Source organism: Scyliorhinus canicula, chromosome 7 (assembly GCF_902713615.1).
Source record: "Scyliorhinus canicula chromosome 7, sScyCan1.1, whole genome shotgun sequence".
NCBI classification, from domain to species: domain Eukaryota; kingdom Metazoa; phylum Chordata; class Chondrichthyes; order Carcharhiniformes; family Scyliorhinidae; genus Scyliorhinus; species Scyliorhinus canicula.
In genome coordinates this window covers 1,366,037-1,379,838 of record NC_052152.1, presented here as the reverse complement: position 1 = coordinate 1,379,838, position 13,802 = coordinate 1,366,037, and the positions used below count along the sequence as shown (strand labels likewise).

The following is a 13,802-nucleotide window of genomic DNA, read 5'->3' as shown; positions in this document are numbered from 1 at the left end:
ATAGAACGATACAGCGCAGTACAGGCCCTTCGGCCCACGATGTTGCACCGACATGGGAAGTCAAAAACTAAAGGCCATCTAACCTACACTATGCCCTTATCATCCATATGCTTATCCAATAAACTTTTAAATGCCCTCAATGTTGGCGAGTTCACTACTGTTGCAGGCAGGGCATTCCACGGCCTCACCACTCTTTGCGTAAAAAACCTACCTCTGACGTCTGTCCTATATCTATTACCCCTCAATTTAAGGCTATGTCCCCTCGTGCTAGCCACCTCCATCCGCGGGAGAAGGCTCTCACTGTCCACCCTATCTAACCCTCTGATCATTTTGTATGCCTCTATTAAGTCACCTCTTAACCTTCTTCTCTCTCGGGCAGCACGGTGGCCTAGTGGTTAGCACAACCGCCTCACGGCGCTGAGGTCCCAGGTTCGATCCCGGCTCTGGGTCACTGTCCGTGTGGAGTTTGCACGTTCTCCCCGTGTCTGCGTGGGTTTCGCCCCCACAACCCAAAAATGTGCAGGTTAGGTGGATTGGCCACGCTAAATTGCCCCTTAATTGGAAAAAATAATTGGGTAATCTAAATTTATAAAAAAAAAAAAAAAACCTTCTTCTCTCTAACGAAAACAACCTCAAGTCCATCAGCCTTTCCTCATAAGATTTTCCCTCCATACCAGGTAACATCCTGGTAAATCTCCTCTGCACCCGTTCCAAAGCTTCCACGTCCTTCCTATAATGAGGCGACCAGAACTGTACGCAATACTCCAAATGCGGCCGTACTAGAGTTTTGTACAGCTGCAACATGACCTCATGGCTCCGGAACTCAATCCCTCTACCAATAAAGGCTAACACACCATAGGCCTTCTTCACAACCCTATCAACCTGGGTGGCAACTTTCAGGGATCTATGTACATGGACACCGAGATCCCTCTGCTCATCCACACTGCTAAGAATTTTACCATTAGCCAAATATTCCGCATTCCTGTTATTCTTTCCAAAGTGAATCACCTCACACTTCTCTACATTAAACTCCATTTGCCACCTCTCAGCCCAGCTCTGCAGCTTATCTATATCCCTCTGTAACCTGCAACATCCTTCCGCACTGTCTACAACTCCACCGACTTCAGTGTCGTCTGCAAATTTACTCACCAACCTTCTGTGCCCTCCTCTAGGTCATTTATAAAAAGGACAAACAGCAACGGCCCCAGAACAGATCCTTGTGGTACGCCACTCGTAACTGAACTCCATTCTGAACATTTGCCATCAACCACCACCCTCTGTCTTCTTTCAACTAGCCAATTTCTGATCCACATCTCTAAATCACCCTCAATCCCCAGCCTCCGTATTTTCTGCAATAGACGACCGTGGGGAACCTTATCAAACGCTTTACTGAAATCCATATACACCACATCAACTGCTCTACCCTCGTCTACCTGTTCAGTCACCTTCTCAAAGAACTCGATAAGGTTTGTGAGGCATGACCTACCGTTCACAAAACCATGCTGACTATCCCTAATCATATTATTCCTATCTAGATGATTATAAATCGTATCTTTTATAATCCTCTCCAAGACCTTACCCACCACAGACGTTAGGCTCACCGGCCTATAGTTATACCGGGGTTATCTCTACTCCCCTTCTTGAACAAAGGGACCACATTTGCTATCCTCCAGTCCTCTGGCACTATTCCTGTAGCCAATGATGACATAAAAATCAAAGCCAAAGGCTCAGCAATCTCTTCCCTGGCTTCCCAGAGAACGCTAGGATAAATCCCATCAGGCCCCGGGGACTTATCTATTTTCACCTTGTCTAGAATTGCCAACACTTCTTCCCTACGCACCTCAATGCCATCTATTCTAATAGCCTGGGTCTCAGCATTCTCCTCCACAACATTATCTTTTTCCTGAGTGAATACTGACGAAAAGTATTCATTTAGTATCTCGCTTATCTCCTCAGCCTCCACACACAACTTCCCACCACTGTCCTTGACTGGCCCTACTCTTACTCTAGTCATTCTTTTATTCCTGACATACCTATAGAAAGCTTTTGGGTTTTCCTTGATCCTACCTGCCAAAGACTTCTCATGTCCCCTGCTTGCTCGTCTTAGCTCTCTCTTTAGATCCTTCCTCGCTTCCTTGTAACTATCAAGCACCCCAACTGAAACTTCACACCTCATCTTCACATAGGCCTCCTTCTTCCTCTTAACAAGAGATTCCACTTCTTTGGTAAACCACGGATCCCTCGCTCGACCCCTTCCTCCCTGCCTGACTGGTACGTACTTATCAAGAACATGCAATAGCTGTTCCTTGAACAAGCTCCACATATCCAGTGTGCCCAACCCTTGCAGCCTACTTCTCCAACCTACACACCCTAAGTCATGTCTAATGGCATCATAATTGCCCTTCCCCCAGCTATAATTCTTGTCCTGCGGGGTATACTTATCCCTTTCCATCACTAACGTAAAGGTCACCGAATTGTGGTCACTGTTTCCAAAGTGTTCACCTACCTCCAGATCTAACACCTGGCCTGGTTCATTACCCAAAACCAAATCCAATGTGGCCTCGCCTTTTGTTGGCCTGTCAACATATTGTGTCAGGAAACCCTCCTGCACATATTGTACAAAGAACGACCCATCTAATGTACTCGAACTATATATTTTCCAGTCAATATTTGGAAAGTTAAAGTCTCCCATAACAACTACCCTGTTACTTTTGCTCTTTTCCAGAATCATCTTCGCCATCCTTTCCTCTACATCCCTAGAACTATTAGGTGGCCTATAGAAAACTCCCAACAGGGTGACCTCTCCTTTCCTGTTTCTAACCTCAGCCCATACTACCTCAGAAGAAGAGTCCCCATCTAGCATCCTTTCCGCCACCGTAATACTGTCCTTGACTAGCAGCGCCACACCTCCCCCTCTTTTGCCCCCTTCTCTGAGCTTACTAAAACACCTAAACCCCGGAACCTGCAACAACCATTCCTGTCCCTGCTCTATCCATGTCTCTGAAATGGCCACAACATCGAAGTCCCAGGTACCAACCCATGCTGCCAGTTCCCCTACCTTATTTCGTATACTCCTGGCATTGAAGTAGACACACTTCAAACCACCTACTTGAACACTGGCACCCTCCTGCGAAGTCAAATCTGTGCTCCATGAATGGGCAGGGAACAGAGGGATACAGATCCTTAGAAAATAGGCGGCAGTTTTAGATAGAGGATCTGGATCGCCACAGGCTTGGAGGGCCGAAGGGCCTGTTCCTGTGCTGTAATTTTCCTTTGTTCTTTGAAATGAAAAAGGCTTCCACTTCCTTCTCGTCACACCTTGGCAATGCTTGGACATCTTTAAATAGATTCCCACCAACCCTTCGACTTTGTCGCTCTTTCTCACTGTCATAAGAACATAAGAACATAAGAACTAGGAGCAGGAGTAGGCCATCTGGCCCCTCGAGCCTGCTCCGCCATTCAATTAGATCATGGCTGATCTTTTGTGGACTCAGCTCCACTTTCCGGCCCGAACACCATAACCCTTAATCCCTTTATTCTTCAAAAAACTATCTATCTTTGCCTTAAAAACATGTAATGAAGGAGCCTCAACTGCTTCACTGGGCAAGGAATTCCATAGATTCACAACCCTTTGGGTGAAGAAGTTCCTCCTAAACTCAGTCCTAAATCTACTTCCCCTTATTTTGAGGCTATGCCCCCTAGTTCTGCTGTCACCCGCCAGTGGAAACAACCTGCCCGCATCTATCCTATCTATTCCCTTCATAATTTTAAATGTTTCTATAAGATCCCCCCTCATCCTTCTAAATTCCAACGAGTACAGTCCCAGTCTACTCAACCTCTCCTCATAATCCAACCCCTTCAGCTCTGGGATTAACCTAGTGAATCTCCTCTGCACACCCTCCAGTGCCAGTACGTCCTTTCTCAAGTAAGGAGACCAAAACTGAACACAATACTCCAGGTGTGGCCGCACTAACACCTTATACAATTGCAACATAACCTCCCTAGTCTTAAACTCCATCCCTCTAGCAATGAAGGACAAAATTCCATTTGCCTTCTTAATCACCTGTTGCACTTGTAAACCAACCTTCTGTGACTCATGCACTAGCACACCCAAGTCTCTCTGAACAGCGGCATGCTTTAATATTTTATCGTTTAAATAATAATCCCGTTTGCTGTTATTCCTACCAAAATGGATAACCTCACATTTGTCAACATTGTATTCCATCTGCCAGACCCGAGCCCATTCACTTAACCTATCCAAATCCCTCTGCAGACTTCCAGTATCCTCTGCACTTTTCGCTTTACCACTCATCTTAGTGTCATCTGCAAACTTGGACACATTGCCCTTGGTCCCCAACTCCAAATCATCAATGTAAATTGTGAACAATTGTGGGCCCAACACGGATCCCTGAGGGACACCACTAGCTACTGATTGCCAACCAGAGAAACACCCATTTATCCCAACTCTTTGCTTTCTATTAATTAACCAATCCTCTATCCATGCTACTACTTTACCCTTAATGCCATGCATCTTTATCTTATGCAGCAACCTTTTGTGTGGCACCTTGTCAAAGGCTTTCTGGAAATCCAGATATACCACATCCATCGGCTCCCCGTTATCTACTGCACTGGTAATGTCCTCAAAAAATTCCACTAAATTAGTTAGGCACGACCTGCCTTTTACGAACCCATGCTGCGTCTGCCCAATGGGACAATTTCTATCCAGATGCCTCGCAATTTCTTCCTTGATGATAGATTCCAGCATCTTCCCTATTACCGAAGTTAAACTCACTGGCCTATAATTTCCTGCTTTCTGCCTACCTCCTTTTTAAACAGTGGCGTCACGTTTGCTAATTTCCAATCCACCGTGACCACCCCAGAGTCTAGTGAATTTCGGTAAATTATCACTAGTGCATCTGCAATTTCCCTAGCCATCTCTTTTAGCACTCTGGGATGCATTCCATCAGGGCCAGGAGACTTGTCTACCTTTAGCCCCATTAGCTTGCCCATCACTCCCTCCTTAGTGATAACAATCCTCTCAAGGTCCTCACCTGTCATAGCCTCATTTCTATCAGTCGCTGGCATGTTATTTGTGTCTTCCACTGTGAAGACCGACCCAAAAAACCTGTTCAGTTCCTCAGCCATTTCCTCATTTCCCATTATTAAAACTCCCTTCTCATCCTCTAAAGGACCAATATTTACCTTAGCCACTCTTTTTTGTCTTATATATTTGTAAAAACTTTTACTGTCTGTTTTTATATTCTGAGCAAGTTTACTCTCATACTCTATCTTACTCTTCTTTATAGCTTTTTTAGTAGCTTTCTGTTGCCCCCTAAAGATTTCCCAGTCCTCTAGTCACCCAGCAATCTTTGCCACTTTATATGCTTTTTCCTTCAATTTGATACTCTCCCTTATTTCCTTAGATATCCACGGTCGATTTTCCCTCTTTCTTCCGTCCTTCCTTTTTGTTGGTATAAACCTTTGCTGAGCACTGTGAAAAATCGCTTGGAAGGTTCTCCACTGTTCCTCAACTGTTCCACCATAAAGTCTTAGCTCCCAGTCTACCTTAGCTAGTTCTTCTCTCATCCCCTTGTAATCTCCTTTGTTTAAACACAAAACACTAGTATTTGATTTTACTTTCTCACCCTCCATCTGTATTTTAAATTCCACCATATTGTGATCGCTCCTTCCGAGAGGATCCCTAACTATGAGATCATGAATCAATCCTGTCTCATTACACAGGACAAGATCTAGGACCGCTTGTTCCCTCGTAGGTTCCATTACATACTGTTCTAGGAAACTATCGCGGATACATTCTATAAACTCCTCCTCACGGTTGCCTTGACCGACCTGGTTAAACCAATTGACATGTAGATTGACATGTCTTCATCACTATAATCTAACTGTACGTTTCCCTTTATGTCTGCCAATTTTAACTGTCATGTTTCATTGTGGTATTGTGTGAAGCAAATAATGGCATGATGGGAAAACTAGTCAAGTGTTCTTGGTACAATTGAATTTAACCTAAGACACAGATTCAAAATACACAGGTATACACAGCCGAGGTCGACTTGACCTAAGAACCGAGTGACTCTAAAATTCTAAGATAAGGTGTTTTCATCATGAGCCTAAATGTAGTCTCAATACATAACAAGCTGAACAACTGTCTCTTCCTGTATGTAAACAACTTCTTCCCTTTCTTAAAACAAAGACAAGATAATGATATGAAACTCAAGTCCCCTAAAGGTCAGCAAGGTGACGCCATTGTAACGATTATTACTTATGTTTTACTTTCGATCAAATTCCTGACCAAGCTGTATTCATGTTATCTTGATCCTATAATGTATAAGAATCGCCTTCTTTTCCTGTAATATCGCAGACTTGGGACGGACTCAGCAGTTTGTAATTGACTGCTTTCCGACTCCAAGTATCAGCCATTTACTGCTAGCAGTCAGTTCAAATTCGGAAATAAAGTTCAGTTTTGCTTACCTAATGAATGCTGTTTGAATTTCTCTATCACAGTCAAGACGCGGGGAAAATATAAAATACAACATCATGGCCATTTTCTGAATTTCAAACTCTCTCCCTTTATCTTTTTCCCTGATCTGAACCTCCCTTTCTCTTTCTTTTTGTCCTGCTAGGGCTATTCTTTCTTTTCTCCTTTCTTCTCTCCTTTTCTTTTTCCTCTCTCTCTCTCTCTCTCTCTCTCTCTCTCTTTCGTATTCAAGCTGCTTTAGTTCTTTCTCATGTTCCATTTCTTTAAATTGCAACTGAATTTTTGCCATTTCCAATGAGTTAAACTGTATCTCCGGCAACTTTAAATGCTTAGCCATCGCCATAATTACTTAGTTTACAAGCCCGGGTGAGGAGCCGGAGATTTAGAAGCGGGAGAGGAGCCGGAGATTTAGAAGCGGGAGAGAAGCCGGAGATTTAGAAGCGGGAGAGGAGCCGGAGATTTAGAAGCGGGAGAGAAGCCGGAGATTTAGAAGCGGGAGAGGAGCCGGAGATTTAGAAGCGGGAGAGAAGCCGGAGATTTAGAAGCGGGAGAGAAGCCGGAGATTTAGAAGCGGAAGAGGAACCACCTCCTCTAACCTTAGGGGTAGAGTGAATAACAGGTAAGCTCTTTCTTTCTTTTTCTTGTTTTATCTAGAGGGGATGGCAGGGAAGGCAGTACAATGTTCCTCCTGCAGAATGTTTGAGGTGAGGGACGCCGTCAGTGTCCCTGCTGATTTCATCTGTGGGAAGTGCTCCCATCTCCGGCTCCTCAGAAACCGCGTTAGGGAACTGGAGCTGGAGCTGGATGAACTTCGGATCATTCGGGAGGCAGAGGGGGTCATAGATAGAAGCTTCAGGGAGGTAGTTACTCTGAAGAATCAAGATAGATGGGTGACGGTGAGAGGGGCTGGGGGTAAGCAGTCAGTGCAGGGATCCTCTGTGGTCGTTCCCCTTAATAACAAATATACCGCTTTGGATACTGGTGGGGGGCACGACTTACCAAGGATAAGCCATGGGGTACAGGACTCTGGCACAGAGTCTGTCCCTGTTGCTCAGAAGGGAAGGGCGGAGAGGAGTAGAGCAATAGTCATTGGAGACTCCATAGTTAGGGGGATAGATAGGAGATTCTGTGGGAACGACAGAGACTCGCGGTTGGTGTGTTGCCTCCCAGGTGCCAGGGTCCGCGATGTCTCGGATCGTGTTTTAGGGATTCTTAAGGGGGAGGGGGAGCAGCCCCAAGTCGTTGTCTACATAGGCACCAACGACATAGGTAGGAAAACGGATGTAAGGCAGGAATTCAGGGAGCTAGGGTGGAAACGTAGAGCTAAAACAAACAGAGTTATTATCTCTGGGTTGTTACCCGTGCTCCAGTATACAGGAGGTTGAGAGTAGTGAGGTCATGAGTAAGGTTTCTAGGTTGTAGGAGTGTACCGGCAGGAAGGAAGGTGGTTTAAAGTGTGTCTACTTCAACGCCAGGAGAATCTGGAATAAGGTGGGTGAACTTGCAACTTGGGTTGGTACCTGGGACTTCGATGTTGTGGCCATTTCGGAGACATGGATAGAGCAGGGACAGGAATGGTTGTTGCAGGTGCCGGGGTTTAGATATTTCAGTAAGCTCAGGGAAGGTGGTAAGAGAGGGGGAGGGGTGGCATTGTTAGTCAAGGACAGTATTACGGTGGCAGAAAGGACATTTGATGAGGACTCGAATACTGAGGTAGTATGGGCTGAGGTTAGAAACAGGAAAGGAGAGGTCACCCTGTTAGGGCTTTTCTATAGGCCTCCAAAAAGTTCCAGAGATGTAGAGGAAAGGATTGCACAGATGATTCTGGATAAGGGCGAAAATAACAGGGTAGTTGGTATGGGGGACTTTAACTTTCCAAATATTGACTGGAAAATATATAGTTCGAGTACATTAAATGGGTCGTTCTTTGTCCAATGTGTGCAGGAGGGTTTCCTGATGCAGTATGTAGATAGGCCAATGAGAGGCGAGGCCATATTGGATTTGGTACTGGGTAATGAACCAGGACAGGTGTTAGATTTGGAGGTAGGTGAGCACTTTGGTGATAGTGACCACAATTCGATTACGTTTACTTTAGTGATGGAAAGGGATATGTATATACCGCAGGGCAAGAGTTATAGCTGGGGGAAAGGCAATTATGATGCGATGAGGCAAGACTTAGGATGCATAGGATGGGGAAGGAAACTGCAGGGGATGGGCACAATGGAAATGTGGAGCTTGTTCAAGGAACAGCTACTGCGTGTCCTTGATAAGTATGTACCTGTCAGGCAGGGAGGAAGTGGTCGAGCGAGGGAACCGTGGTTTACTAAAGTAGTTGAATCACTTGTCAAGAGGAAGAAGGAGGCTGATGGAAAGATGAGACGTGAAGGTTCAGTTAGGGTGCTTGAGAGTTACAAGTTAGCTAGGAAGGCTCTAAAGAGAGAGCTAAGAAAAGGCAGGAAGTCTTTGGCAGGTAGGATCAAGGATAACCCTAAAGCTTTCTATAGATATGTCAGGAATAAAAGAATGACTCAGGTAAGAGTAGGGCCAGTCAAGGACAGTAGTGGGAAATTGTGCATGGAGTCCGAGGAGATAGGAGAGGTGCTAAATGAATATTTTTCGTCAGTATTCACACAGGAAAAAGACAAAGTTGTCGAGGAGAATACTGAGATACAGGCTACTAGACTAGAAAGGCTTGAGGTTCATAAGGAGGAGGTGTTAGCAATTCTGGAAAGTGTGAAAATAGATAAGTCCCCTGGGCCAGATGGGATTTATCCTAGGATTCTCTGGGAAGCTAGGGAGGAGATTGCTAAGCTGATGGCTTTGATCTTTATGTCGTCATTGTCTACAGGAATAGTGCCAGAAGACTGCAGGTTAGCAAATGTTGTCCCCTTGCTCAAGAAGGGGGGTAGAGACAACCCCGGTAACTATAGACCAGTGAGCCTTACTTCTGTTGTGGGCAAAGTCTTGGAAAGGTTTATAAGTGATAGGATTTATAATCATCTGGAAAGGAATAATTTGATAAGAGATAGTCAACATGGTTTTGTGAAGGGTAGGTCGTGCCTCACAAACCTGATTGAGTTCTTCAAGAAGGTGACCAAACAGGTGGATGAGGGTAAAGCAGTTGATGTGTATATGGATTTCAGTAAAGTGTTTGATAAGATTCCCCACAGTAGACTATTGCAGAAAATATAGAGGCATGGGATTGAGGGTGATTTAGCAGTTTGGATCAGAAATTGGCTAGCTGGAAGAAGACAAAGGGTGGTGGTTGATGGGAAATGTTCAGCCTGGAGTTCAGTTACTAGTGGGGTACCACAAGGATCAGTTTTGGGGCCGTTGCTGTTTGCAGAGAGATCTCGGTGTCCATGTACATAGAAAGTTGCCACCCAGGTTGAGAGGGTTGTTAAGAAGGCGTACGGTGTGTTAGCTTTTATTGGTAGAGGGATTGAGTTTCGGAGCCATGAGGTCATGTTGCAGCTGTACAAAACTCTGGTGCGGCCGCATTTGGAGTATTGCGTGCAGTTCTGGTCACCGCATTATAGGAAGGATGTGGAAGCAATGGAAAGGGTGCAGAGGAGATATACCAGGATCTTGCCTCAGGATGTTGAGGGAAGATCTTATGAGGGAAGGCTGAGGGACTTTTGTTAGAGAGAAGAAGGTTAAGAGGTGACTTAATTGAGGCATACAAGATGATCAGAGGATTAGATAGGGTGGACAGTGAGAGCCTTTTTCCTCGGATGATGATGTCTAGCACGAGGGGACATAGCTTTAAATTGAGGGGAGATAGATATAGGACAGATGTCAGAGGTAGGTTCTTTACTCAGAGAGTAGTAAGGGCGTGGAATGCCCTGCCTGCAACAGTAGTGGACTCGCCAACAGTAAACGCATTCAAATGGTCATTGGATAGGCATATGGATGATAAGGGAATAGTGTAGATGGGCTTTAGAGGGGTTTCACAGGTCGGCGCAACATCGAGGGCCGAAGGGCCTGTACTGCGCTGTAATGTTCTATTGTTCATCTTTTCGCATTTTGTCAGGTAATGTTGACTGCAATGTTTTTGCCAAATCTAACAGTCTGCTTTTCGTCTCTGTCCGTAAGGTACTTCGTGTGACATTCTCCACCCCCAATAATTTCAGAGCCTCTGAAAGAGCCATTGTCCACAACACACTCCCCACTTAAACTAGAATACCACACCTGAAAAGCAACCACAATATGCTCACCCCTCACTGTCTTTAACTTCACAAAGCCAATCCAATAGATAGACTTTTATCCTCCTCGAGTCCCCAATTTGTTATGGGCCAGGGTTTAGAGAACCCCAAAGTGTATCATGGAGTTCACCTGACCCACAGCTTTTACTAGATTGTGGTATGGGGAGCACACGGCCCACTCTACAGGTGTGGGACAGCAGAAATGGAAAAGATTTTTTTTTTTAAAAAACAATGTTTATTCTAGGAACTCAAGTTAACCTTTTTAAAACATACAGTGAACATCTTAGCAACCATTAATTCAAATATAGCCCCCAAAGAATACAACACTAAGTAATCCTTAATAACTTCCCAAACAACATCCAGAAGACAAAAGAAACACCTTTTAACAGAAGCACATCAGGTTTAAATTCACTACTGAAAACATTTATAATTCTGAATTCACCAAATGATCAAGAGATAGGGCGGATTTCTCCGCTCCCGCGTGGCATCGGGAAGGCCATCGTGAACTCGGCCGAGTTTCACGACGGCCTCGGAGGCCACTCCTCGCACCCTATTCACTCCCCCCCCCCCACCAGGGGGCTAGGAGCGGCGCTTGCGTCAAGGCGGCGCACCGAGAATGACGCGACGGCGGTGCCTAAGTGACGCCAGCCGCGCATGCGCAGGTTGGCCGGCTCCAATCCGCGCATGCGCGGTTTCCGTCTTGCCCACCGCTGCCCTGCAAGACGTGGCGGCTTGATCTTGCGGGGCGGCGGAGGGGAAAGAGTGCGTCTCTTGGAGCCATCGGCCCAATGACCAGTGGGCACCGATCGTGGGCCAGTCCCCTCCCGAGCACGGCCGTGGTGCTCGCTCCCCTCTCCGCCCCACACAAGCCACAAACAAAACTTTGACGCCATGTTCACAACGGCATAGTCCAGATGTGGTTGCTGCCGGCGTGAACAGGTCGGGAACGTCAGGCCGCTCGGCCCATCCGAGCTGGAGAATCGCCGGTCGCCGGGAAAAACGGCGACGCCGATTCCTCGAGCGGGGGGTGGGAGAATCGCGGGGGGTGCCAGGGCGGCGTGTCGTGAGTCGCCCGGCCCTCCCGCGAGTCTCCCACCCAGCGTGGAGAGCGGAAAATTCCGCCCATAGTCTTTTCATGGCAGAGAGATCAACAGTACACCTGCTCCGTCTGGCTTCAGCTCCAACACTGAAAAAACCCACTGCAGCAAACAGCCAAAAACGAAAGTTAAAAGTTGACAGACAGCCCAGCTCCACCCACACACTAACATCACTGATAAACATCCATTTCTTAAAGGTACATTTCTTAAGCACCCATTTGTTAAAGTTAGTCTCACATGAGAAGGTTGACACCTCATTTTTCGGTCTGCCTGATGTTGCTCCTGCCATGCTCTCCTGCTCTCTTCATTGAACCAGGGTTGGTCCCCTGGCTTGGTGGGAATGGTAGAATGGGGGATATGCTGGGCCATGAGGTTGCAGATTGTGGTTGGATACAATTCTGCTGCTGCTGATGCCCACAGCGCCTCATGGATGCCCTGTCTTGAGTTGCTCGATCTGTTTGAAGTCTGTCCCATTTAGCACGGTGGGAGTGGCACACAACACGATGGAGGGTATCCTCAATGTGAAGATGGGACTTTGTCTCCACAAGGACTGAGTGGTGGTCACTCCTACCGATACTGTCAGGGACAGATACATCTGCAGCAGGCAGGTTGGTGAGGATGAGGTCAAGTATGTTTCCCTCACCCCCTGCTGCAGTCCCAGTCTAGCAGCTATTGTCCTTTCGGACCCGGCCAGCTCCCTCCTGACTGTATCCCACTGTGCCACCCACTCTGCTGGGTCTGACCTGCCGGTGAGACAGGACATACCCAGGAATGGTGGTAGTGGAGTCTGGGACATTGTCTGTAAGGTATGATTCTGTGAGTGTGACTATGTCAGGCTGTAGTTTGACGACTCTGTGAGATGCTCTCCCAACTTTGGCACAAACTCCCAGATGTTAGTAAGAAGGGTTTTGCAGGGTCGGCAGGGCTGGGTTTGCCGTTGTCGATTCCGGTGCTTCGGTCGATGCTGGGTGGGCCGTCTGGTTTTGTTTCTTTTTGTTTTCTTTGTAGTTGATGAATAGCCATTCACGGTGAAGGCGGAGTCACAGAGCCCCGCCCTGTGGAGGCGGAGTCACAGAGCCCCACCCTGTGGAGGCGGAGTCACAGAGCCCCACCCTGTGGAGGCGGAGTCACAGAGCCCCGCCTTGTGGAGGTGGAGTCACAGAGCCCCACCCTGTGGAGGCGGAGTCACAGAGCCCCGCCTTGTGGAGGCGGAGTCACAGAGCCCCACCCTGTGGAGGCGGAGTCACAGAGCCCCGCCTTGTGGAGGCGGAGTCACAGAGCCCCGCCCTGTGGAGGCGGAGTTATGGAGCTTGTTTAAGTTTTCTTTCATTTCTTTACAGCTGAAGATGGTTTTGATAAAATGCTGCGACATCTCGAACGAGGTGAGGCCGATGGAGGTGGCAGAACCCTGGGTGGACTGTTTACTGCAGGAATATTTCATGCAGGTAAAAGAGCCCTATACCCCCCGTACCCCCCCATACCCCACCTGTACCCCCCTTTACACCCCTGTTCCCCCTGTACCCCCCTGTAACCCCCCCTGTAACCCCCATGCCCCCTGTACCCCCCATACCCCACCTGTACCCCCCTGTACCCCCCTGTAACCCCCCCATACCCCACCTGTACCCCCCTTTACACCCCGGTACCCCTCTGTAACCCCCCCTGTAACCCCCATACCCCCTGTACCCCCCATACCCCACCTGTACCCCTCTGTACCCCCGTACCCTCCCATACACCCCCTATACCCCCCTCTGTAACCCCCATACCCCTGTACCCCCCATACCCCACCTGTACCCCCCTTTACACCCTTGTCCCCCCTGTACCCCCCTGTAACCCCCCCTGTAACCCCCGTACCCCCTGTACCCCCCATATCCCACCTGTACCCCTCTGTACCCCCGTACCCTCCCATACCCCCCATACCCCCTGTACCCCCCATACCCCACATGTACCCCTCTGTAACCACCGTACCCTCCCATACACCCCCTGTACCCCCCTGTAACCCCCGTA

The 13,802-nt window shown here is 47.5% G+C and overlaps 1 protein-coding gene across 1 annotated transcript in view; it reads left to right on the top strand.

Moving 5' to 3' along the window:
* LOC119968624 (high affinity cGMP-specific 3',5'-cyclic phosphodiesterase 9A-like) overlaps nt 1-13,802 on the top strand; it is an 82,368-nt gene that overhangs the window by 54,428 nt on the left and 14,138 nt on the right. Inside the window, exon 9 of the mRNA XM_038801245.1 lies at nt 13,139-13,243. Within this exon, the coding sequence (XP_038657173.1) occupies nt 13,139-13,243 (105 nt within the window). The remainder of the gene's footprint in view (nt 1-13,138; nt 13,244-13,802) is intronic.